General features: G+C 42.2%; 1 protein-coding gene and 2 long non-coding RNA genes across 12 annotated transcripts in view; 1 reads left to right on the top strand and 2 right to left on the bottom strand.

Moving 5' to 3' along the window:
• Positions 1–27583, top strand: part of Sox5 (SRY-box transcription factor 5) — a 968743-nt gene that overhangs the window by 759390 nt on the left and 181770 nt on the right. For 9 of the 10 annotated variants that reach the window (XM_031383845.1, XM_031383839.1, XM_031383837.1 and 6 more), the window contains 3 exons: positions 4005–4091; positions 16060–16232; positions 21284–21352. In XM_031383845.1, coding sequence (XP_031239705.1) covers positions 4005–4091; positions 16060–16232; positions 21284–21352 — 329 coding nt within the window. The remainder of the gene's footprint in view (positions 1–4004; positions 4092–16059; positions 16233–21283; positions 21353–27583) is intronic. The other variant, XM_031383840.1, reaches the window with a different exon arrangement.
• The window catches only part of LOC116099781, a 39168-nt gene that overhangs the window by 11110 nt on the left and 475 nt on the right, over positions 1–27583 (bottom strand). The gene's annotated exons all lie outside the window — the stretch shown is intronic.
• On the bottom strand, positions 629–9844 carry LOC116099785. The gene is made up of 2 exons (XR_004122385.1): positions 9720–9844; positions 629–818 (listed from the first exon to the last, which is right to left on the bottom strand). It is a non-coding gene; the product is annotated as an uncharacterized LOC116099785 (long non-coding RNA).

Raw genomic sequence — 27583 nt, 5'->3', positions numbered from 1 at the left:
TTTTCTAAAAAGACAAATCCTTGAAGGAAGAGCTTAGGTTTTCAGTCTCTGTTGTACTTTGAACTAGCTGATGTTGAGCAAAGCCTGAGTTTCCCCAACTACAATGTGGGACAAGGTAGCTAGCTACATGTACTACTGTCAAAAGTTTCAGATATGACAGCATTCCTTAGGCTGAGACACTGCGCAAAGCCACCTTTGACTCTGACAATGCCTTCAAAGCCACCTTTGACTCTTATAATGCCTTCATCTGAGGAACTCTCTATTTTGAGGGTAACTATGAAACTCCAATGTTTGAGAGAATAAAGTCCTGAAGTATCTAAATTAAGAACTACCCCTCTGGCACAGTCATCCATGCCACATGCTTTAATCTCCACACTTGGAAAGCAAAGGCAGGGAGATCCCTGTGAATTGAGGGTTAGCCTGGTCTATTTAATGAGATCCTGTCCAAAAAGAAAAGGCCAGTTGCAGACAGAACTTACCAACAATGCAAACAGATGCCAGCCACATGCACAGGGTAAACTCAACTCTGTGTCTTTAAAAGTAAATCTGATTTTTTGAAAACTAAATATTGCATAGTTAAGTCACTATCTTTTTTCACACCATAAATAGTGAGTGGTGCTTACGGAACTGTGGTAGACATCCCTTTATTAAATTCACACGAGAAAACAGGTGATTGTAAATATTGGGATCTTGCCATTTTGTCTTTCATGCTTCTAATCATGAATTTCCTGACAGTCTCCCGAGAAGCTTAATCAGGCTGGAGGGCATCAACTTTCTCATGACTGGAGGTCATTTCCTAGCACCACTACAGCAACAACCTGTGGGAACATGAGACCATGGCAAGAAATGCACTGTGACAAGTAGACTCACCAGCCCTGAGTCTATATAGGTATAGACTCATACCTAGGCATTCATATGGGTGAACACTGACGGCTCTGACCCCACCCCTCACCAATAGCTAGCTGCTGTCCTAAGATAGGTGATGATCTGGATTATATTTTACTTATGCCCTAATATTCCTTCTAGCTTATAAGTAAAAGGGATGATTTCATTGTACATGTTCACATGATGGTTTTTTTAAAAAAGAAAATCAAAGGCCAATTCCACAGGCACAAAATCATATAATTAAAGTTCTGATGCTAATGAGAACTGTAAAAAAAAGGAGAGATCTAGACTTTTAATCCATAGTTGATACTCACACAAACATTTTCCTCTGGAAAATTCAATTTATTCTTTGAAGTTTACACTCTAGCAGCATTTAGAATGGCTTCTGTGATTTAGAATTCTTCCATAGAGGAGATAAGGCATCTGTCTGTATGTTGTCCATGTGTGAGCATGTGTGTAAGCACCTCAGACAACAGGCTGGGAGGTTCGGACTCAGCTTCATTGTGGGTGAGTGCTGCATCTCCCTAAGCTTTGTTGTTGTTGTTGTTGTTGTTTTTAAATAGCAAAGCAAATGTGTATCAGTCAGTACCTACCATGAGAATTTTATCATGACACACGGAGGGGGCTTGCTTTGGTGCTTAACAATTAGCCTTCAAAATGGGAGCTTTCTTGCTTTGTCACTAGATGTTTGGGATGCTAGGAACAAACAAGGATCTGCCTAAGACATTATTCTTTCGCATCATGTGTTTTAAAACCGCAGACTAGTCTATGCCTGATTTTGTGTGTGTGTGTGTGTGTGTGTCTTTCTTAGACCCTATAACCTAGAAGTAATTACACCTTCTCATACTTCTGCTGGTGATTAAATAAGAGAGCAGAGACCATTTATTACCATAGTACCTGGGACCCAAGTCACTCAGTACATATATTCGAATTTGAGGTACACATTTCACACCTCAGTGAAAGATGTTGGTATTCTGAGTCATCCCTAGATGTGACAACCCCAAGTGAGACATATATCTGATTTTGCATTTTCACAAATACTCCCTCCTCCCTCCCTCTCTCCCTCCCTCCCTTCTGTATGCTAAGAGTCAACTTGAACCAGCTCTCTGGGAGTTGTCTATCTTAATGCTCCTTAAAGGCCAGGAATGCTCTGTGGGTTCCACAAATCTGACTGCTGTTTCCCCAACTCTGCGACCTAGACAGAAGACTTCTGTGCCTTTATGAGGCGGCAACAGTAGATATTTTGTCTAGCTCCAAGGCAAAGGCATTGACAGGACCTGGCAGAAAATAGCCTTAGAAGTAAAAAGATCTGCTTATGGAACAGGGAGGTCCGGGGCCCATTGTTCGTCCACAGTGGATTTCTATCACCACATTCCTCCTTTGCAAAGGTTTGTTAGCTTTTAATGACTGACAGAACCCTCCTACAAATACCATATTTGCCATGCCCTGTTTACAGGACACTCAAAGGTTTCTCCCCCTCCCCCAAGCTCTGAATAAAGAAGCAGTGCAGTGGTGTTTGTTTGACCTAGTCTGATAAGGTTTAAGAACTGATTCTCCCAATGCTAACCGGGAGTGTAGACATGCTGAGGTTCCATGCAGAAGTGTTTCCGACTTCCCTTAAACCTCGTGATGCAAGTGGAAACACCTATTACAGCATCACTCTGCACTCCTCCTGATTACAGTATTGCTGTATGGCATCATTTCCAAAATATGAGACAGAAAAACAGGAGGAAAACGTGCAAGTAAGCTCATAGAAAAAATAGAAATAGGTATTTTGTGACAGAGAGAAACATACATTACAAGCATATGTCATGAATGGAACCTGCTTCATATGTACATATATGGACACAATGTAAAATAATACCTGAAACCTTTGAAATTTGAATATGTTTAAATCTCTTCAAGTGATATTTAAATGTCCACCAATCATTTTTTTTTTTTGACACCTTACAAACACTCCATTCTTAACCTCATCTCAGCCAAAACCCTCTAGGACAGATGGTCTCTGAAGAGTTAACACGTCCTCCCTCTCTGTCCCTCCTAGGGCGAGAATAATCATCTGAACAAATAGAAACACACATACACACTGATGCGGAGACCCTGAGTGTCCGAGAGCCAAGGTCATAGGTGTGGTGCTGCTCTCTAGACGAGGCACGGGGCGCTTACCTCTCAGTACTAGGAGCATTCTGTGCTCTAACTTATGGTAGGCTAGCTGTGGAATTGAAACGCACTGTCGTTGTGTACCCAGCTCGACACTGACATGAGCATTCAACACCGTTGTCTGGAACTGAGTCTACTGCTCACTGCTTTTACTGCAGTTATATTTACTCATAGTTCAGGTTCAGTTCAAAAGGGGAGGGCAGGGAAGAGGTATCCACAAAAACACACCAAGCTCCATGACTCATGGCCTTGCTCTCTAAAATGCGTCCACCCTGTCCCAACATGGAACACTTGAAAAAAAAGGCACGATACCTATCCAAAATAGGCAAATAATGCGTCTGCATTGGAGACATCACTTAGTTCATCGCTTTTGCCATCTCTTAAAGGCTTCTTTTATGTCAACCTTTTTTTTTTCTTGGTTTGTTTGTTTTTTTATTTATTTTTTTCAGTGTTCAATGTGTGCTCACAAATCTTGCAGCAGCGTAGTTACCACCACACAATGTTCCACATATTATAAAGTGCACGGAATTGTAAACACACAGAGGGACGTAATTACATGGAGCAGATTTAAGGGCTAATTCTTTGCCTTTTTTTTTCACTCTGAATTTTATCAACATAATTATTTCCTGACTGCAGACTAACACTCTGAAATTGACAAGCATCCATTAAAGCGAGAATTTGTTCACCAAATTGTAAAACAATGAGCTGTAGGTTTGCATGAGCCCATTGTCATAAAGAATTAGTATGGCTTTGTTCTGGAAGGGGGAAAAGCTAATGATTTCGAAACAGCAGGTGACCAAACACACTCTTTTCTTCCCTCCCCTGTTATCCATTTGTTGATGAAGTCATAGGAGCTGGGGCCAGGCCCAGGATGGCCTGTTCTTAGCAGATAGGCTTCTAGGAGCCTGCTGTGGAGATTCGTACTACCTTGCTTATAAGTGTATTTTTCCTTTACTTAGACACTCCCAGTATTGAAAAGCTACTCTCCAAGGACTGGAAAGACAAGCTCCTGGCAATGGGATCAGGGAACTTTGGAGAAATAAAAGGTAGGAAGTGCATATCTGCTTTTATCCAGAATGTTCAGCAATGGAGCTACTATTTCTTCGTGGTTATGGAATACTTCTGTCCCTAGCCCCTTTGATCCATGCATGCTCTGGGACCGGCCTCTCCTGTAGCTGGAAACAGATCGTGTCTGTCTGTCTGTGTGTTCTGTTTGCACTGTATACGATCAAGGATGGGGTGTTGTTGTTGTTGTTGTTTCCTGAGCAGCACAGACCCACTCTCTCTGTGATGTGCTCAACTTCTCTTCCTCATATTCGACTTAAGTGATTTACCTCAAAGGTAAGAACATGTCAACAGCACAGCAAGGTTAGAAACAGAGCCTCGTAAATTATAATTCACACTCTATATCTCAAGTATGCACAGGTATAACGGACAGCTGGAGCCGCCAAAGATCAGCAAGGAAGACCCAGTACAAGGGTGTTTCAAGGCAATGTCAGAGATGGTTCTGCCTTGAGCTTATTTGAATCAGCAATTACAATTAATAAAAGCTCTCTGTGAGCCTCAGAAGACACTGAATATTCATATCGTAACAAACTTCCAGTACAAGGGAGGAGATTGAATGTTTTCATGTAGAAATGGAGGCAGATGATCCCTTTCAATTAGTTCTAAAGCAGCACTTCTCAGAAGACGGTAGGCAGCGCACAGCTCCTGCTGCTGCCGAAGATACTTGTGACTCTAAATTCTAAAGTGATATTAATTTTGGGAATGTCAAGATAGGGCATCATATTTTCTTATGAACTGTGGTGCTTATCCCTAACAGGTGCTAAAGGTAAATTTCAAGCATCTCCAGATTAATACGAGTGTATATGCAGATACTCGTTTAAATAATTTTATGGTGCCTGAATCAAAAGAGTTAGTCTCAGCCTTAAGGTTCTGTCCCATCCAAGTATTATAGAAAGAAGCAAAGATTTACCTTTTCAACTATTTCTCCTCGTAGAGACCATTTCTATCTGGCTGTTCAGAAAGTTCTGGAAAACATTTTGACTGATGGCTTCACATGCTTGTCAGTCATTTGATGTTGCCTATGTTCTGGCTTTGGGGGGTTGTGAATGCGTAGGGAGAGTGAGTGGGGAGACGTCACCAAGTTTGTTGGCCAACATCACTTTTGGAAGAAAATTTAAATGAATAGTTAGCATGCCTCAGAGCTTGGTAGAGCTTAAGGAGGAAGCAGAGAAGAGCTTCACTTTCTGGAGCATCAAGCATTTCAGTTTTGGGGGGACTTTTAACCCCTGGTCCCTGAGGCAAGGGATGTATAGTGCCTGCCTCTTGTTTTCCTCCACCAACCTCAGCCATCATCACCAAGATTACAGCAGAGAGGACTGCTTGCCTGCCCCAAGCCTTGTGATCCTCCCTCCTCTTCCTTCACAAGCCAGACTTGAAAGTCTCAGAAGCAGTGATGAGAGGCTTAGGAGGAAGGAGGCTCTGTGCTCTGCTTTGAGGCTAGCCTGGGGCTACTTTAGGATGCTCTAGTAAAACCACAAAAGAAGTTTCTGTCTTTAATTTTGAGCCTTTCAAGCTTCACATTCGGAGCCCAAGTCCACTCATTGTCCTCCGATTCTGTTCAAAAAAGCTGTTTCCAGAAGCATTTTGAAAGCAACTGTATGTCTTTCTTCTGCCAGGGTATGGTTATTAGGTGTCCGTCCGGCTCAGGTTCCCAGAGAAGTGGGGAAAACAGCACTGAGTTTCTTGGCCTGCTGACTGTGTGTGACAGTTGCAATTGCGAATCTTTGTTCATAAGTGCAGAGGATACAATAGAAGATTGCCTCTGGGGGTAAATGAATTTGGGGGGGTCAGGCACAAAGATTAGGCAGTGCCCAGGAATGCGGTTTCTCGCCACCCCAGAAGTCAGAGAACAATAGCTGCCTTGTTTCTGAGACCCTTTTCATCCCAGGCAGAGGGAGGAAGGTGTGAGGCTAACATACTTGCGTGCTGTTTCTGGCTGGGGGAGGGAAGGAGTGGTCCTGTGCACTTTTTCAAGATATGAAAGCAGGACCGTGCCAAGCGGTTGTTTGGTTTGCCAGCGATCATGATCATTTCATGTAATAGATTAAAACTTTTGGGGATGCCGGGGGTGGGGTGGGGTGGGTGGGGGTGGGTGGGTGATGATTGTCAGGTTCACAACATTTACTGGATCTCTCTGTTTATCTTGGACAGTTTTTTATGTAATTTTTTACTCAATATTGGACATGAAAGAAATTAGATGAAGAGAGAAACAGGGGAGAAGAGAATGAGGGAGCAAGAGAAATTTGAAAGAGGAGAGGGAGGAGGGGGGAAGGAGGAAGGTGGGGTGATGAAGGAAGCCTCTTGCAGATTTCACACTGTATCCAAGCTAGTCCTTACACTCCGTTCTTTGGTGCTTTAGCTTTAAGGTATTAATCAATGAATGACTTTCAAGGTATTTGAACAAATTAGTCAGAACTTGGAAGCTTTACAAAAGTGTTTCTCGCAGTTAATACTCGAAAAGAACAAGCGGCAAATTGTCTTCAATTAGGAAGAGTACATAGTTTGATGGACAGTGGCTGTCCATAAATAATCGTGTTTCAGTTCTCGCTCACACTCTCTCTTCTCAAGAAACAGTATTAACAGAAGTTACTTGTTTCTTGTTTTTACATTTGTTTGTTATGTACGTGTGCATACACATCTGCATATGTGCTTACGTGTAGGTCAGAGGGTGCATCCCCAGAAAACAGCTCTCTGCTTCCATCAGGTAGGCACTAGGGCTCAGACTCAGCCCCCAGGCTTGGCAGCACGTGGCATTAGCCACAGAGCCATGTTGCTGGTCCTTAACGTTCCCTTTAAAACAAAACAAAACCCAAAACGTGAAATCATTCTGCCTGGTATTGGACCACTTTGCACTCTGGCCCCTTTGGAGAGGCAATGCATTCGGGGTTTAAAGACATAGTAGAAATCTCCGGCTCCTGTCCACGTGCAAGGCTCCCAGGGTCTAGTTTGGGAGAAACTGTTGCTCTGCAGAGCTCTGCCAACAAGATCCAAGGAGCTGCCTGAGGAAATGGTCTCTTCCCTCTGCCTCAGACATGCTGCATCACTGGGATCTCTCAGAGACCTTCTGTGTCATTTGCAGCAAAAGCTCTGTGCAGTGGTGCTGAGCAAGGTGACAGGTGCCTTTAGTAGCCTGGTGGTGAGTGGGGATGGGGAAGTGGTGAGCACATTCCAGCTGGCTACCAGTGAGGCCCACAGCAGCTCAGCTAGCATGGAATTCCTCCTCGGCACTGAAGGTCTCTGAATTGGCACTTCAACTGAGGACAGTGTCTGGGGATCCATGATGGCTTTGACTAGTCTAAATAGGCCGTTCGTTTTTCAGCCAAGCGAACACTTACTTATAACTTGCTGTACACACTTGTAGAAAATAACATCCATGTCTACATGTAGACATCTCCCATTTATTTCTCCCATCGCTGTAATAAAAGCAGCACACTGACTGGGAGGTTTGCTGGCCAGGTTTCTCAGAAAAGTCCGGGACACAACCACCACTAGACTTATTTGAATAGATCTCTCTGGCCCAGGACTCAGAAGTTCGGCTCTACTAGTTAAATCTTACAAAATATTATGAATTTAGTGTAGAAGGAAATGCCAGCTGTCCTTGATAATATAAAAATATGACTATTTCAAGTCCCGAATTTTGCTGTTTCTAGATGACATACGGGCAAACACTAAACAGCTCTGGATTCATGTCAATAATCCTTTGGGCAATACAATTGCCTTTGAGCTCAGGAATTAAACACAGGCTGTGTGGAGTCAATACCTGGATTAAGATAATCTCTCAGGTGATGTACATTTTTGAAATAGACAGGCATATTGAGTCTGTGCCTTGAAAGAGGTAATTATCCTATTTAAATGGCATTAGGACAACTTGAAAATATGCAGTCACAGAACAGAAATCAGACACAGGTTTTTTTGATTATTTGTCTTGTTTTGCCTTTTTCAAGGAAGAGAGATAAATCCTGGTGAGACAGCTTGGTCAGTTGGTAAAAAGCTTGCATTGCAAGCTTAAGGACATAATTTCAAGTCCCAGACCTATGGCTACAAACTAAGCTAGATCTGGTGTCATGATTGTTATCTCAGGACCAGGAAGCAGACAGGTGGATCCCTGGCATGTTGACAGGCCAGCTAGTCAAGACTTCTTGGCTCATTCTGGGCCATTAAAGGATGCTGACTCAAAGACTCAGTTGGACTGTATCTGAGAAATGACCCAACACATTTAGACTTTTGCAAATTTCAAACAGGTAAATATTTTCATCTGTACTTGCTTCTGTCACTTGGGAAGGTGTCTCGAATCCACTTGATTTAGGCCCCATAGTTGTTTAAGGACCAGAAGCATCCCCATGAGTAACCTGTGAGGGATATATTTGCACACTGACCGGAAGCATATAAGTTTGCACAGTTTCAGGGAAGGTGGAAGTGTTGGTTTCATGTGAGGCCTGATGCACCCTGAAGACATTTAATAAAGAGTCAACCAGATGTCATGTACATCACATGGAGTTATTTACTTCCAAATAAATGTTTATGTTTTAATTCTCCAAGCTCACGTTCTACCCTTCGTAGTTGCTTCTAAGTGATGTCTTCACGTTTATTAAAAAATATTTTAAACTTTCACAAGACTGAAGACAGTCTGATGACACACAGTGTTGTAGTGCTCCTAAAAGTTCAAAGCATCAGTGATTTCCATGGCCGAGGAGTTGGCTTGCTTTTGGGTGCACAAGCAAACTTAGGGATTGGGAGGCATGATGCTGCCAGATCTCGGTGGGCGGTGGGGCCATGGGTGTGGAGTTTGACATCCACTGTACTGCATGCAAGATGGGTGCTTCCTTAGGTTTGCTTCAGGTGTGATGGGAAATACTTAGATCGCGTCTTATCTGATCTTGCGTTAGAAAACGCAATAACATCATCAACATTGTTATCCAGCCTTTTAAAATAATTTACAGGCTTGAGAGAAAAACTGAAATTATAAAGTTGTAGACACAGACCCCTCCAGAGCTTGTGAAACTATGGTCTGCGGTGGTTTAGTACAACCTTCCACTTTTCTAGCTTCACACTAATCTTAGTAAGGAGGCATGTTGCAGCCACAGCAGTGAGCAGTCATGTGACCCCAATTTCTCCCAGTACCCAGGGAAAATAAGGTTATGTCTTGTGGTTTCTATTTCCTCGTCTGCTCATTTAAGGGAAGTCACAATTAAGTATTTATTGCTTATCTCTTCATGAGCAACTTCCTTCCAACATTATTGTGATAGTTGTCCTATCCCAGTTCATAGATTGTTAGAAACTGATAATAACCAGAGGCAGTTATCTAAACCACATACTGTAGTTGTGGTATTAATATAGTCTGTGCCTTCTCATGATGTACAGTGGTCTGCCTTTCATAACATTAGACAAGACGATCTCTAAGGGCCTTTAGATATTGAGAACACTTCTAGACAGACTGTACTTGATGAGCCCCCATGAAATTCCAGCCAGAGTATTTGGTGCCCAGCTTTCTCCAAACACACTTTCCTATGTCTTCAGCCTGCTCACATGCTAGCCTTCCTAACTTTACATCAGGTCAAAACTTTGAAACCAGAGAATATCTGAGACATAAACATCAATAAAAATAATACCATGCTAGGTTCAGTGGTTAATACCATAGCTGTTCTTGAGGAGGACCAGGATTTGGTTCACAGCATCTACTAAATGGCTCCTACTGCCTGTATATAAGTCCAGATCCAAGGAATTCAGTGCACTCTCCTTTTCTCTGCCAGGACTAGACACACAAGTGGTAGGCAGATGTATTTGGAAGTAAAATACCTGTATACATACAAAGGGAGTAATAAAGAAATTAATATATATGACAGCTATTTATAATTCAAACACAGCAAATAGAATGGTATTATGAAAAACTGATTTTAACATCTTAGGTACATTAAGTATGTAAGTGTAATCAGTTTAATAGACGTTATTTGAATGGTATTAGAAAGGTAGAAGTGTTTGATCTTTATTGAAGGTTAGAGAGATGGCTCAGCAGTTAAGTGTTCTTGGTCATGCAGATTGCAGATTGCAGTCTCGAGCTGCCCTGTGTGGGCACTGGGAACTGAAGTCAGATCCTCTGCAAGGGCATATGCCCCCTAACTCGTGGCCCATCTCCCTTACCCCTTTTGTTCTTTATTGTTTATTTCAACTGTGTCAAGGAAAGCTTGTTAGAATGTAACGATTCCTTGAAGGATCAGCCTTGGAGGCAGAATTGAGCAGACTTGTGTGACCTTTGGCCTTTTCCTCAGGTTGATTCTATTCACTTAACTAATATATATCAGTTGTCCAGGAAGTGTGGGACCTCCTTCTATAGACAACAGTGCAGAATAAGCTGGTGTCCTGTTAGCACAATGCTTATAATCCAGCAGGTGACATATTAAAACGAATGTCAATACGGATGCAACATACAGTGCACAATATTGGTTGACAGGAAATGAGGTCTGATCACCTCTTTAATATCGGTGTTTAAGAGAGGTTTCTTGAGGAGCTGGTCTTCAAGTTTCATCTTGAGGGCCTGAGTATTTATTAATTTGTTATCTCTTCCATATAGAGTTACATTATAGGCAGCCATTATTTTTCCTGGCTTTTCCTATGCAAAGTACTGACATTTAGAGCCATGCAAATCCCACAGGAGCCGTATTGTAGATGCAACTTGATGAAAAGAAGAAGCCAGTCCCGAGAAGTCTTTGTCTCACTGGCTATCGACATTATTTTCAACTTCAGGCTACAACTATGACGGTTGATACCACAGATGATGCTGTCTAGGGATACTGTGATCCTCTTAGTTTATCTAAGAACACTGTATGATGTTCCCACATGACACAATCACCTAAGGACTTGTTTCTCTGAACACAATCCCCATGCTGGGCTCTGCTAAACTATATACCTCAAATGAGTATGGGAAATAGGAATATCTAGAGACATTTTAGGAGTCTAAGCCATGAGGGAAACATCTTGAGCCTAGTGAGGAGATCATGTGTTCTAAACAATATGCTCCTTCCCAAGGAAATTGTCTGCTTCAGCACATGCACTGTGTCCACGGCTGAGACCCTGGTGCAGATGAGGGACAAATCAACAAGCAAGGGTGTATGCTGCTGTAGAGGGATTCAAGGAAGCACCCTCTGGAGGGAGGAAATGGTAGTGGTACAGGCACATGGCGAAGAAGGATGAAGCGGATTCTGCTTCTCATGCAGGCTTCTGTGAAGAAAACAAAGCGAATGCTGCCCCATAATCATGATGACTCTGTGGTGGTGGGGGTAGGGCAGTTATTGTTGTTGTGACTTGTGTGGCCTGCTTTGATGTCCTCTTCCAAGCACACCACACTGAACATTTCCCTGAAATCTCGGTTTTACTGGGGAAAGCAATAGATAGTGGTAGGAGGGATAGAGAAGGACTACTTAGGTGATGGAAGAGAGAGACATGTCAGGGATCGACATGTGGTTACAGAGACACAGATCCATGAGATGTGTGCTCTGTTCCAGGGTGAACAGGATTTCCAATACATTTCCAAGCAAAAAGACACAAAAGGTGATGGGGACACCTGGCTTCCAGCTAGGCCATGGTCCTCACCGAGGCAGGGGAGTTGGAGATGGTGCTCAGTCTACAGGATCTTCTAAGAAGTACTCTGGCCCACGCTGCCTCAGAGGGGCCTATGTGAGCATATGGGACTGTCCCACCTTGATTACTAGGACAATGGAAAGAATGACAATGGATTTTTTTTTTTAACCTTTAGTGAGCATTCATTCCAAAAGGGCTAAAGTTGCGCTATGGAACCAAACACACATGTGCTAGAAGCTGGGCCACCAGCATCAATGGCGGTCCTCAAACCACAGGAATATGCTCCGTGGCTCTGAATCAGAGATCATTGCACATGAGGAAGTTCCTTAGGGTGATGTGCTGTTTGCCTCTGGGAACTCTGGGTGCAAATGAGTAGACACTAGCTGCTGATGTTTATTTTCTGGTCTGGAGTTTTCCCAGGATCTAGGTAATATTCTTTTGTATGTATGTATGTATGTATGTATGTATGTATGTATGTATGTATGTATGTCTAGAATGCTCTTTGACTCTTCAGTAGCCCCTTCTTGTCCACAGGCCACTGGGTGAGCTTCTTTCTACACTGCACAGTCAATTATGGAAAATGAGGGAATTTGGAAGTGCAGCTCTCAAGTTTGTCATTTTGTTCTAGTGTAGGACTTTGATAGAAACTGAGATCACTGTAAAATTTTTAACTTCTTGTCTAAACTCTCAGCAACCTGCACTTAAATTCTATGCAGTACCTACAAAAATAAAAGCCCCTAGTCTGTCTTAGTAACCCAAGGTGATGGAGCTTGAGAAGAGTAAAAAGTGAAGGGGGTTATTCTTTATGACATTCACTAGCTAGAGTTCAGGGTGTGCTGTGTGTCAGGCATCTGCCCTTTGCTTGGCCTGCAGTGGGGAGGAGCATAGGGTACAGTGGGGTCTTGGAGTCTCAGTGATGATGACCTGAGCACATAAGGAGCAGTTGCAGGTTATTCGCTGGGAAACAGGAGGAGAAGTGGGGGCCTAGGGTGTGGCTCCTTGGAAGAGTCTGAGTGCGCATGCCCCAGGCCCCAGATTCCATCTTTAGTCCTGGAGAGAAGGAACTCTGGAGTAGGCTCAAGGTTCACAAAATTAGAATCAAATGTAAAAATCACACATCTTATTTTAAACATGAAATATATTTTATCTACATAGCTTAGTGACAGTCTAAAAAGTTTGCTAATCTTTCCTGTCTGGAAAGCCAGAATAGCTTTTTTTCTTTTTGATACTCCCTACTAAATACTGTACTTCTGCATACCCTTGCATTGTGTCAGCTTGTAGTGGAGGACCTGTGGTGCCTAAATTATAATGCTGCATATTTAGGTGAGGTATTTTCTGGAAATAAATATTGGCAGAAAATTTAGCAAATATATACATATGAAGAAAAGATTAAGATAACATATATGGTCATCACTTAAAATAGTTACTAAAGATGTATGGATCTACTGCCTTTCAGTCTTCTCCCCTGTGGGGATGTGAGATGCACGCAATGAGGTGAGTGGTAATGCAAATGCATCATTTCATCCACCTCTTCAGGTGAGCAACTATCATGAAGAATTCCCCCGTCATCATTCTTCAAAAACGACAATACTTCCCAGCTAAATGCCCATGATTATTTCATTATTCTGACTATTTAGATAGTTCTTGGTCTTTACATTTTAAATATTAATTTGTATCTCTATTTCTTGGCATGTATTTCCATATGTGGAGTCTTTTAGAAGTAATGAACCTCCTTAGATATAATATGAACTATTAACCTAAGGATATCTACATGCCTTGGGCTGTGTTCACAATTTGGAGCTTTAATAATGGCACAGCATCTTAACGTCAAATGAATATTTCCATGACAGAAATCTTCCTGGGTTTATTGAGACTGTATAATTCCTGAGATAGAATAGTCACACAGCTCATTTTCCTTAGGAAGAAGCCTCAGTTGTTATGAAACACAAATTTCTGAGATGTTAGTGGCTTTTTAATAAGTGTTTGTGGCAGTTTTTCTCTTAACCCAGCTAGTTCCTAAATAATTGAGGCATGACTATCATATTTACTTAACAAGCTTTAAAGGCACAACAACTGAACAGTGTTATTCTATTTCATCCTCTAAAATAACCTGGTTACCTCCCAGTCAAAGTGCGCATACTCCTTGCATTTTAGTACTGCTCTGGCTCTCTGGGCTCCAGGTATTCTCTCATGGTGTCTTCTAGACTCCTTCCCTGTGGTGAATTCCCACATCCTCTCTCTTCTTTCCCCTCCCTAGCTAGGAGGAAATCCATCCATATTCTCTGCCCTGCTCAGTCATTGGCTGAACAGCTCCTTTATTGACCAATCAGGGAGTAACTGGGGAGAAATGTGCACAACACTGAGGCAGAATTCTCAGAATAATGATTGCAACCAGATATGGTGGCACAGTAATTAGCATCTGGATAATACAAGGATAACCTTTACACAATGCACAATAACATTACACCTACAGTAAAATACATTAGCTTGATTGCCATGATCTAGTAGCCAACTGCCCTAAACAAAGCTAAGTGTTCATAATAAGAAATATTATAAATGAGGGCTAGGAAAATAGCTCGCTTGGTTAAATGCCTACTCCACATATTTGATTGCCTGAGTTTGCAAGCCAGGTACCCACATAAAAAGTCAAGAATAACAGCCCTGGGACTGTGGAGACAGGAGAATCCCTGGCCCTCTGACTATCAGTTTAACAGACTATGGGCTAGGTTCAATTATTCATTTATCAAAATGGTATTCAAGACTAGCCTTTGCTTCTGCACATACACACACACACACACACACACACACACACACACACACACACAAAGAGAGAGAGAGAGAGAGAGAGAACCTGTGGCAGACACACAACTGCACATACACACATAGAAATAATAAATAAATGGTAATGAAATGTAACAAATAGTGATTCTTATCTTAAATCCATCTACACCAAATCATGTTCTGTGTGTTCCTTAGAAATCTGTTACAAACTGTATTTTTTAAAATTTGCCTCTTTTCCAAGTAAAGTTATAAAAATAATCCACTCACTGTTGCTCCTCTTCCTTTTTAAAAAAGGACTTTTTCTCCATAAAAAGGGATGCAATTGGCTGGCAAGGGTGACTGAGGTAGAGGAGGTCTTTCTAATCATGTACACAGGTAGCAAATGTGTCATTAGAACAGTGCTTTGTCTTCTCTTTGAATTGAAAAATGAAATGGAGGAGCACAGCCAGCCCTCCTTTTAGCTAGCACCTTGGCATAGGGGAGTTATTTCCCCGAGGAGTTCTAGAACGGTTCAGCCAGTCTCACCTCTGTCTCGGTATGCAGCAAGCACACCTTGCTGAACTGCCAAGTGAGTACTGAGCCTGCCTTAAGATGCGCAGGCATTGTAAAGGTCTGGAACCAGCACTTCCTTCAAATGGCCATCAGACTCGTCAGCTTCTAGAGTAACTCTCATTGGCCAACCTCATTTTATCCCTCAATGGGAGCCTGTTGTACTCTCTCTCAGACTTGGATGTTTGCCTTGTTGACTGTATTCTGGTTTGAAAATGAGAAGATGACCTGACACATAGTTGGCCATGTCTTAGATCTCCCTCCTTGGTTGTGGTGCCCAGGGATAAACCCATTACCATACATGCTGTGACACTGGACCACAGGCCGGGAGCCAATGTCTTGCCCCTATATTAACAAAGAATTTCTCATGCTGATCTTCCTGGTTGATTTATGAGTAAAGGAAGAATTGGAGAGATGACTCAGTGGTTATGAGTACTATCGCTCTTCCAAAAAAAATCACAGTACACAACCTCCTGGAACACCATGAGAGCTAGAACCATCTTCTGACTCTGGGGTGCCAGCATTCGTGTGCATATAAACCTACACAGATGCATAAATAATAAAACAAAGCTTTTTTGAAAAATGAAAGGCAGATCCTTTTCTTGACAATGCCTTGATCTCACCATAATTTGGCTATGATTTCCCCTGGTTTTGTCTCGCCTGTTTGCTTACAACAAAACCTAAAGGGCAAGAACTCTGCCTCGGGCATCTTTTTATCTCCTGCAGGTCTGTCATAGAACCTCAGAATCATAGACTCTCACTGGCAATTTTAATTTACTCATAAAAGATACAAAAGCTATAGATTATTTATTGTAAAATGCCAGAATGTCTGCTTATTCTGGCATCTGTTATGTTTGTATGTAGCAATTGCTTTTCCTTATTGAAGGAAAATCTAAAAGAAGTTAGGTATGTGTACATTACCAATCAGGACCAATCATGTAGTTGACCAATCAGGTAGAGCTCCCTCTGTAGCAGAATCATTTTCATGGAAACATGGCTGCCTTCTCATTCCTCCTATGTGTCTTACTGTTGTGTTCCTCTTAGGGACTCCTGAGAGCCTTGCTGAGAAGGAGCGGCAGCTCATGGGTATGATCAATCAGCTGACCAGTCTACGGGAGCAACTCCTGGCTGCCCACGATGAGCAGAAGAAGTTGGCTGCATCTCAGATAGAGAAACAGCGTCAGCAGATGGAGCTGGCCAAGCAGCAACAGGAGCAGGTGAGAGAGACTAGGGACCAGGGGATGGATCCTCAGCCAGCTCTGGCTTGTTCTTAGTCAATACTGTTCTCAGTAGAAAAAGATGCAGAGCATGCCTTCCCCTCTCAGTCTAGAAAATAAAGAAAAAGGGAGAGAGGAAGCAAATTCACCCTCTAACCCGAGATCAAAGAAACTGTATAACTACTTTGATAGAAGCCATAGAAGTGGAATGGGCTGACCATCCTGCCTAGGAAACCATGAACTGAAGTGCCTGAAATGCTCCCAAACCTCAAACTTATTTATCACCAGCATGAGGGCATCCATGAAAAACATGCTATTTAGACTCATAGGCTGGGTTCCACTCAAATCCCAGGAGCACAGACCATGCCATACACAATGATCTTAAGGAAATGGGCACAAGATGTTTAAAACATATACAAAAATATCATTTTAGTTCTAGCTCACCTCTCCAAAGATATCGCAGTATGAATGCACAGATACTGAAACAATCCAGCAATGACAACCCAAACAAAACAAAACAAAAGCCTCTTGACATCAAATACTTTTAGTCCCTAAGCATTCCATACGAAACAATGTCCAACCTTTAATTATAGTTTTACTGAGTGGGCTAGGGCAATCACAGAAAAGAACCATTCGAAATGTCGTCCTCTACAATTGACACAACCATTGTGATGGTGAAGTTAACCCAACTGTGATTACCTGCACTGGTCCCTATAAACAATCACAAATGGATGCATGAGGGACTGCTGGCACCTAACATCTTACGCTTTAACAGTTGGCTGTTGATAGAGTCTGGGGGATGGGCAGTCAGTATCTTCAACTGTGTACCTGCTATTGCACCTACCTAGCTCTAATCGACAGCTCAAAGCTCATAGTCACACATAATTTCTGGGTCACAAAACAAAATAAACAGATGCAAATATGAGAAAGAGATTTGTAGGGAAGAGATAGGTAGGCAGGGGTCATACAGAGATAGGAGGTAGTGAGGCATGACAGTCCTCACCGTGGCACTGGATAGCTGCTAAGTCCACAGAACCCACAAAAAATATGTAGCTGTGTAATGATAGAATGAACGAACAGTGGAGAATCCAGAAAACGTTTAGAGTAGGGACATTTTGAAAAAGAATGGCTAATAATGGCAGCAGGTAAATTTGCTTTGAAGACTAGATAGGCTTCAAACATGGAAGCAGGGGGAGGCACAAAGTTGCCTGATGTGGCTCCCACAAGAAGTTTTATATTTACATATGAAGGAGACTCTAAGCCAGGCAGTGTGGATAACAACCATGAACATAGAATGGGAAGCTCTGAATGGAGAATTACAGTCATGGGGTTTATGGAGTGAGCAGTGGAAGAAGGGAGCAAATAAGTGTTACCCTGGGTAGAAATGGGAATGGTATGCAGCTTTGAGGTGCGTAATGTCCAGGCAGCGTGATTTGAATGGACTGGGCCATTCTCCACGCACTTACCTGCCTGGGCCGTTCTCCACACACTTACCTTCTTCACCTGGACCCTTATTGCTGCATAAGAAATGAATGTATTGGGTTTTGGCTTTTTATGTGGTTGTTGCTATTATTTTCTTTTTTCTGGCAAATGAGGTGTTAATGTTATTTTTTATTTTCTCTTTCATTGTTTTCTACTTCTATTATTATCACTATCATCATCATCATTATTATCAATGTTTTATTATTATTATTATTAATATTTTGATATGTCTCACTGGTGTAGCCCAGACTGTCCTGTGTGCTTAACCCTTTTGGCTCACCTGCCCAAGTGCTGAGCCCACCATTATATGTTACTTTTCAGTGAAATGCCTTAGGATCATTTCTGTTTCAGATGTATTCATGCTACTATTGGATGCATCTGTCTTCTTCCTTTAGCCCTGTGGAGAGTTCTGACGACTTTCTGTAGTAGTAGATCATCTCTGTCCTTGATTTTCCCACATCATCAACTGTGTCATACTGTAGGTCAGCTGAAGGGGCTCACCTGGCAGAGATGAGCTTGCTTCTGGGGACCTGAGGGCAGCTTGCTCTTTAGAATAGAAATGGGTTTTTGCTCATTCCATCATACATTCTGGTCCACCTATGAGTCTCATCAATAGATTCTAGAATGTTTTCCTTTCTCAAGATCTCGGGCATTCTTCTCGGAACCTTGTAAAGTAACCCTGAGATCTTTCCAGAAGAGATTTTCTGTGGTAGATGCCTAGTGATATGAGGCCTGACTTCAGGCTTTGCGAACTCTCTTAAGAAAGCCAGGTGTGGTGACACATGATAAGGCCGGTGCTGATCCAAGTGGCTCCCCGAGGCCTACTGGACAGTCAGCCTAATCTACTTGGCAAGTTTCAGGACAAAAAAAGATGTAGTTTCAAAAAATACAGTGGACAGCATTAGAGGAACAATATCCAACGTTGTGATGCCCCTCTTCCACACAAAAAGATCATGTATAGATTAGATATAGATATATAGGTATAGGTATAATATCCAATATTTATATGTATATATAGAGATAATATCCAATGTATTTGTATATGTCTACATATATAGATATCTCTGTGTATATATATCAAACACAAAGAGAAAGAGAAGGATTTGTGTGTGTGTCTGTGTGTGTGTGTGTGTATAGAGAGACAGAGAGTGGGAGACAGAGAGAGACAGAGTCAGAGACAGAGACAGAGTCAGAGACAGAGACAGAGACAGAGATGAAGTCAGCTTTCCCAGACTTGAGAACTCCTTTATCCTGACTATACGTTCTGTGGTGTTCCCACCCAGCCTAGGATATCATCTATCTGCATGTATTGTTATAGATATTACAAACATAGATTCTGAGCCTTTAGTCCATGGCTACGTGTTCAACAAATCTGTATCAATCAGTTTCTGACTTAGTTATTAGAAGTTTTGAAGGACATAACCCCTTCCCCCAACTCCAGTGAGCTACTGGACATTTTGATGAGGGTTGGGAAGTACAAAGCATGGGCTTGCATGTGATGGTCCAGATGCAAAGCCGTGGTTTGATAAGTTGCTCTCTTAGGCAAGCTGTCCAGATAGCACATGAACAGAGCCCTGTAGAAGGTAAGGGAGCAAGGTAAATGGCCACGCAGCCAGGGAGTCTCAAAAGGAGGCTGAAGGAAGTGCTCAGGTCCAGGAATAGTTATGAGAAAGAAGTAAGAGCATGCCCAGTGTGCTGAAGAGGAAGTTAGGAGAGAGCCCTGGCAAAGGATACCAGAGCACAGGAAGAGATGACAGGGAGAGGCAGGAGAGCAAGCACAGGATGAGATGACAGGGGAAGGCAGAAGAGCACACTCTCTGGGCTTGCAATCATGGTGTGGTCTCTGCCTTGTACTCGTGAGAGGGGCAGAAGGATTTTGAAAAAAGGAATAGCATGACATGCTATGCCTTTAAAAAAAACCTATCTATGGACACGAGCTTATAATAGACTGGGGGAAGAAAGGAGAAACCAAAGAACAATAAATAGGGGATTGTTACATCCATCTAGCTTAGATTCTAGCTTAGACCAGGAGCTAGGAGAGAAAGGTTTAACTGGCCAGATTCTTGACATGTTCCTTATGGCATCTTAGAAAGGAAATAAGATGAGGTGATGCTATAAGAGAGACAACCTCAGCAAAGGAGGAATATTCTTCAGACAGAGAAACAGGCAAACAAAACCCCACCTTTCTCCTTACTGGCCTTTAGAGAAGAAGAAATGCTCTTTTCTGTGTGGTAGCCATGAGGGCTGTGAGGTAGTATATTTGTTCTGTGTCCATGAGAGGAATGACAAAGTGTGTTCTGTAGTCATGGAAACCAACCCCTTCCTTTTACCTTTCATCCTCAACTTTCTAATACAGAAGTTAAAGGAAAGAGTTGTGTAATAGAAATGATAGGAGAACACAGACTTCCTTGTAAGCCTCTGATGTAGAGTTGTCTGGAGGTCTCGCTGCTGTTCTTGAATTTCTTGTAAATACCACAGTACTTGAAAGCATCGCCTCACCTCTCGGACTTTGCAAATATACACTCATCTTGGCAGATGTGCACAAAACATGCACATGGTCTACCTTCCCTGCATTCGTAGGTGTTTGCTATGAATAAGAAGTTGCTAAATAAATAAATACAGAGGCCCATGGAGTTGTAGCCTGTGGTGTTAGTAATACTGAGTTCACAAAGGATCGGTTGCGTGCATGTAGGTGGGATATGACTGCTCTTCCTTCAGTTGGAAAAGCTGCAAGGCAATCATACACAGCTCTGAATCTACTAATGTTAGGCCTGTTGAAGTTGAAGCATCCTTGAGTACATATTGAATATGTGCGTGGATAGATGTGTCTGAAGCTTGAAACACAAGTGTTGGTCATGAGAATGAGCAGAGACACAGTTGGCACTGTGAAAGTAGACAAAGTGGGGAAACATTTACATTAAATCTTTGAAGAGTGACACATTTCATTACGGTGCAGAATCAAAACAAGAGAGTGTTGGGCCATAGAGCCAGGAGAGAAAACTTAAGACCAAAAGCATTAGAAGATGGGCTTCTAATTGGATTAAAAGGGTATGGATGACACATTCTGAAAGGGAGAAATAGAGGTGACATTAGTGTGCAGTTTACAAGAGGAGGCGGAAAAACTGCTGCTAAAGAAGCTTGTGCGAGGCCAAAATGAGAATAGTATTTACTCTAAACCAGAGCCCAGAACCTCATTGAGGATGTTAGTATCTTTGACACCTAGGGCTACTCTGAACCTTTTTCCTAGCAACCCCTCCTTTTGGTGAAATCCTTTCTTTACAGAATGATTGACAGTGTTGTTGGTATATCAATGTGGAGAATAATAACTGAAACCCTTGCGTGTCATACTTAGATGAGGCACCATTTGGGCTTTAAGCGAGGTGTGAGAGGTGGCTGAGACTGAACGTCTCTCTCGATCCTCCTTAAGGATGATGGGCTGACAACACAGCTCATGGAAGGGTGGTGTTTCCATCTTTCAGCTGGTGTCAGATCCAACTGTGGTGGATAGAAGGTTGCTCTTCCCTACCCCGGGTCTCACTGTGTTGTCAGTGTTCTCTGTTTCTCCACAGATCGCGAGGCAACAGCAGCAGCTTCTGCAGCAGCAACACAAAATCAACTTGCTTCAGCAACAGATCCAGGTCAGAGATCAGCATTTCAGCATCCTCCTGCTTAAAGAGAGTCATTCATTTCTCAGTCTTACATAATTTAATGGAGGTGACCGCCGAGCTGGAAGTCACTTCTGGCCTCATTCTCTAGATGTTGTCTGTGTGATGCAACTTTCAAGTGGTGGCTCCGTCACAGACCGGACCTTGTCTGGCAGCATCTCTCTAAGGGAGCTTCCAGCAATGTCTACCTCATGTCTAGGAGGGCTCATCACAGAGTGCTATTTCACTGCTTTATGTCTTAGCGTTGGAAGATGAACCTGGAGACATTCCTAGTGGGGTAGGTGCAAGGACCCAGCGGAAAGCTACAGCTGGGTTTTGCTTAGAAACCCAGAGGCTCTGTTGACAGCTGCTTGTACCTAATCCTAGTAGGGCATAGAGACAGCAAGGAACCAGTGTGTGGCAGATCTTATGGTGGTATTGCCTGGGGAAACCAAGGCCATTTTTTATTCTGTGTTCACAGTGTTAAAGGACATTAATAAGAAGAGTGCCTGCCATGGTAATGAGTGACGAAATTAAACATCAGACTTCTTTTCTAATATTCACTAGAGACATGAACTTTGTCCATTTTGAGTCACCTTTCCTGATAGTGCTTACATTTTAGAGATTTGGGAGTAAATGATACCAGCATGAGAACTCCAGCATTGGAATCTAGTGAGGTGTGACTCCGTCACCTTTGTGGAGGCAAGGTGTCCAGGAGTTCCGGGCTTGCTTAGGTTACATAAGACCTCATCCCAAACAATAAAGAGGTAACAAGCATCACTTTCCCCATAGGGTTATGATGCAGAGCATCTGCTGAGCACTTAAAGTCTGCTGTCCAAGGATGGAGAACATGGGCCAGGACTCTAACTCCATGTAGTATCTGTCTGGGTACAACAGGTCCAGGAGTAAATTATTTTTCTTACCTGGGAAGAAGTTTATCCTTCTCTTGAGTTTTTCTCTTGAGGGTATAGTATTTTATACTGTAAAGATCATGGAAGCAGATGTAAAACCTAGTTCATCCATCACCAATGTGGCTTTGAATTAGTTGTTAACTCTATTTCTCCCATTTTATCTGATGCGGTCAGCTACTCTCCTACAACATGTGGGCTAGTGTGTGCCGCTGATGGCCCACCTTAGGCAAGAACTTCCATAGCTTACGTTGCATTTGCTCTCTGAAAATTCTCGTCTAATATTCTGATCTCAGCCTCCTGTTACTGCACCACTTAGAGAGCCACATTCCACCCAGTGTTGTTCATGCCCGCTGTACCTTCTGGGCTGGTTTGTGCCATTGTTATTGGGGCCAGCCTCACAAAGCAGTATGTTCCAGTTAGCACACCACGGAACACTGAGCTGTACAGCTATCTTAGCCACAATTAGGCAGCCCCCGAAACTCTTTGTTGTAACTTCAAATACTAAAGTCTCTTAAGTGGTCTACCTATTAAGAAAGGCATTTGCCATTCACCCTGGGCTAGACAGCTGTACTCAATGAACGACACTGGGGTTTTTGAAGACTTGCAGCTGGAAAGCTTCGCAGAACCCTGGCTGGCATGTTACAGGACAAACTGTGGCTATCACTCAGTGTTTGCCTTTGCCTTCAGTGCAATCTCTCTGAAGATGAGGTTAATTTAGGCATCTTTTTCCCCACTTGAAATGTATCTTCCCACTGAAGGAAATGAGTGAACTTTCACTTCTATGCACAAATGCCCACATTAAAATCACTCTTGACCTATGAATTTTATCTTCTCAACCATCAGGAACAGAATGAAGATAAGTATTTCTCTGGAATTGCTTATTATTCTGAGGGAAAACCCTATACAGATTTACACATGAACTGGTTTCCTTAAATTTCTTAGTTTCGGTTGTTTATGGAATGTTTTATGGCTCTTAAGAGCAACATTTGCTCTGAAATTCATAATTTTAATTGGATTGAATATTCTTTTTGTGTGTTTCTTCGTAGAGGCCTAGTGGGGTTAACTTCTTCTGTCAGGAGCATTCACACGACTCCTTGAGGTTAAAAGAATAATTAAAGGCTTCTCTTATGTTTTGATCACACTGATCTCTGTAAACAAAACATTGTCTTAACAGGAGAACCTTCCACCTTCCCTCGAGAACATATGTAGGTCTTTATGAGGAGTGGTGCTAGGACCCTGGGAGAGCCAGCCTTCCTTTTCTGCACAGTAGCAGTATCTCCTAAGAAGCCTGCCTCTTAGCCTGAAAAGAATGTCAGTTTGTATGTCCACCTGTTGTGTTCAGCTCTTAGTGCACAATAATACAGCAAGTGGCATTTACAAAGATTACAGGAAAAGCCATCTCCCCAGGTTTGTTTCTGTTTTGTTTTGTTTTAGAAACTTGCGTTGTTACTGGCTCTTCCTTTTTTCCTCTACTTGAACTTTCTACAGTAATAACTTTTCAGAGCATGTTTCCTGATTTCCTTTTTACAGTAAGCCTCACTCTGTCTGGTGTGGATGTTACTCTCTTCCACATAATGAACCAACGCTAGCGGTCCATCTTGACCCGGGTCACTGTACGAGACAGGAAAATAAGTGACCTCCACTCATCTTTTTTAGACAACAAATCATTGTTCCCAGAGATGTGCATTTCTTTCCTTGTTGGATCATCTGAGGAGATCGTCTCTGGAGCTTTGGGGGAGGTGATTAGAGGTTGCCGTAGTTTATAAATTTTTGCCCATTTTTAATAATACTGGGTCGCATGTCATTTTCTTGATAGTAAACAGTGTAAAGCCAACAGTGACCAAGTGGTAAAATCCTTTAATATATTTTAAGATAATCTGGAACTTTTCGGACGCATTTGTCTCGTGATCTCATACAGGACATTATGTTTAAACTTTAAGAGAATCACATAATTTACTCATCTCCTGCTCTGACCAACTGTTAAATTGTTGTTCATTGTGATCTCTTCTGGAGAAGAGAACTAGTCCTTTATAACCTGCTGTTGTGGGTTCTGATCCATACGGTAAGCAAGCAGGATTAGTCACAGTCTGGTCCACTGACTGCCCAGGGCTCTTGGCGAGGGAAGGAAGCGCCCTGGTCCCCTGATGTCCCCAGTGGGTAGTGAACATTCCAGTCGACACCACAGCAGGGGACTAAAGCCTGCAGGTTGTACCTCAAATGGTTCTCTGAGGAGAAGTGTTCCTGACTGAGCCGCTCTCGCACTACCCTTCACATTGTCATGCTTTGTTAGATCCACGACACTCAGGCATTGGCTTTTGTCCTCTTTTTTTCTCTCAGCTGTAAAATGGGAATCGTGATGCCTGAGTAGGGCTACCTTTCCCTGAGGGAAATTTTTTAGGGAACTAAATCAGTAGTGGAAGAATGAGTTCTAGTATTTCCAGGTCTGCATGACTTAACTATTATTTCTAGCATATATTGATTTCTAGGAACAAACACATGCAATCTCTTAAACATGTAAATAAACACACAAATATGCACTCACAGCATGCTCATAGACATGTATGCACAGGTACACATATACATATACACACAGAGATTCATACACACATGTGTACATACATGCAGTGACACACATACATTTGTAATCATGCCCATATACACGCATACACATGCACATAGACATATACATATGTGCAAAGAAAAGCATATACACTCATAGACACACATAAAGAAAGACATGCATGCATGTGCATATACATACACAAATATATATATATATACACACACACACAAACATATACATATGCATATACCCATGGCACACGCATATATATATACATACATACATACATACATATATATATATATACTCACATGTATAGAGGTGCATATCCACATAACTGCACTATATAGGACCATACATATACACATATGCATGCACACACACACACACACGCACACGCACACGCACATGCACACATCTATGTGGGGGTCATCGTGGAAATGGATCATACGATGTTACAGATCTGTGGGATTTTAAAACTTGAAGAGACCCTCCTAGAAGGTTTACAGTGGACTCACCTCTCATTGTCACATTTGTTTTTTCCAGTGTCTGAGAACTGGGGACAATGGCTACTTTCAAGTATCCTAAGTTTTGACCCCATTAATTTTTAGCCTACCACTTAAGGCTTAATGACCCAACTTTAAAAATGCTCCCCCCAGACCCCAGAAATTTAAGCTTACAAAGTCAAAATGCAACTTCACTTAGGTACAATTGAATGATTAAGTTGCAGTCATGGGTTCAACCAATTTGTGATAAAGGCTTCATTTTATTGGAGCCAAAGTTCTCTGAGCTCATTAGAATTTGGGTAATTCTTGATAAATTATTATGCAGAAAGAAAGCTACTGAAATACCATATTGAAAATATAATAATGTTAGCAGTGACATAATCGTGCCTGGCTGGCCTGCTGGTTTGTGATCTTTCTCTGAATGTGGTAAGTCAGAGTCATTTTACTCCCTCAATAAGACCCCCCACACATACATGAGCACAAAGAGATTACAAAGGTAACCTTGTCTCTTTGGAAAACTGGAAATGCCAAGAATAAACATCAGGCCATTAAGGTTGCATTTCAGCCTGAGAGGGGAATGCATTAACCCCTTGAGTTCCAGCTAATATTGGAGTGTTTGAAGTATAAATCCCATGACTGGACAGTATGTGTATAGGCAACTAGAAGAGAACATGGGGAGCTAGAAGTCACTTCAAGTGCTAACTACCTGTGTCCATCTATCCTTCACTTTCTGCAAACAAAGCTACTTGGGCAGAAGGATAGTATGTCCTGATAGAGACAAGGGGACGCAACAGATGGCAGGTCTATAGTTCTGGGCTTCGCCTCAGAAGAGATACCTGGAACCCCTGTGAGCTTTTTACTATAATACGTCTGCTGGCAGTAATCTAGAGATAAGATTTCAGGCATTCCCATCATCTCCCTGTCTAGGCAAAGCTGGAGAGAGAGAGAGAGAGAGAGAGAGAGAGAGAGAGAGAGAGAGAGAGAGAGAGAGAGAGAGAGAGAGAGAGAGAGAGAGATTGAGAGAGAGAGCGCAGCGGGTTGATATGCATCTATATCATCACCATATCTATCAATAAAGCCTATGTTATATGGCAAAATGAGTACCCCAAAATAATGAAGGCAGCCATGCTGAGCCTGGACCTCTATGGTATATTTACTTACTTTTCAATAAACTCCTCGTCTTTATCTCTACATAAAAAATAAAATAAAAAATACAGCTCTAGTCTTGTGGTTTTCATCTGTCATCTTAGTATGGTGCAGATGGAGGCCGGAGGATTACCATGAGTTTGAGGTCATCTGAACCTCACAGTATAGTCTGTGTCCACTACCTTGTTTTCTCCCTCCTCTTAACTTAGTTTCTTCATGCCTGCATTCTTATTGAGTCAAGTCTCTTGGCACCTGCCCTGTCAGACAAGGACAGGCTCTCTCCTCTAACTCCCAGAAGTCAGTTGCCATTTTCCATATATATTCTCTTGAACACCTGATATTATACATGTGCTTCACCTACAGTCTTCCTGACAGTTGAAAATTAGGCAATATTCACATTTAAATATAAAGAGATGGATTGTCATGGCATCTGACATCTTTCTACACAGTGTTTTGCTATTCCATGTTTTCTACGAGCCTTTATTTTTCCCTAGTTTTCTCTTCACAGTTTTTGTTTGTTTGGTTGGTTGGTTTTTGTTTTGTTTTTTTTGAGACAGGGTTTCTCTGTGTAGCCCTGGCTGTCCTGGAATGCACTCTTGTAGACCAGGCTGGCCTGGAACTCAGAAATCCACATTCCTCTGCCTCCTAAGTGCTGGGATTAAAGGTGTGTGCCACCACTGCCCAGCTTTCTTTTCACAGTTTTAACCTCATTTTCTCTTTGAATGTCTGGAAAGCCTTAAGAATAAGGAAAGCCTTCAGAATTCCTATTCTCTGTTGCTTTCCTGCTCTTTCCTTTGGGATGGATTTATTGAAGAGTCTTGGTTGTTTTTGCAAAGGATTAAAAGGTTATCACCGTGATTTTTTTCCTTAAACTTGCTCACATCATTATTGATAATATATTTAAAAAGTGATGCCTGCACCTGCATTCCTCTTAAGATAATCACCATATTGAAGTTATTTTGATAAGTGTTTGGAAGTTCTAAGCTGGATTTTGAAACAAAACCTGACTTGAGCTCTTTACCAAAAAAGATGGGGTCAAGGGATGGAGGAAGGGATATCCTTCACCAGAGGAAATCCCTCCCTCCCTCCCTCCCTCCCT

Source organism: Mastomys coucha, unplaced genomic scaffold (assembly GCF_008632895.1).
Source record: "Mastomys coucha isolate ucsf_1 unplaced genomic scaffold, UCSF_Mcou_1 pScaffold20, whole genome shotgun sequence".
Taxonomy (NCBI): Eukaryota; Metazoa; Chordata; class Mammalia; order Rodentia; family Muridae; genus Mastomys; species Mastomys coucha.
Note: the sequence above shows the minus strand (reverse complement) of the source record. Positions and strands in the feature narration are given on the sequence as shown.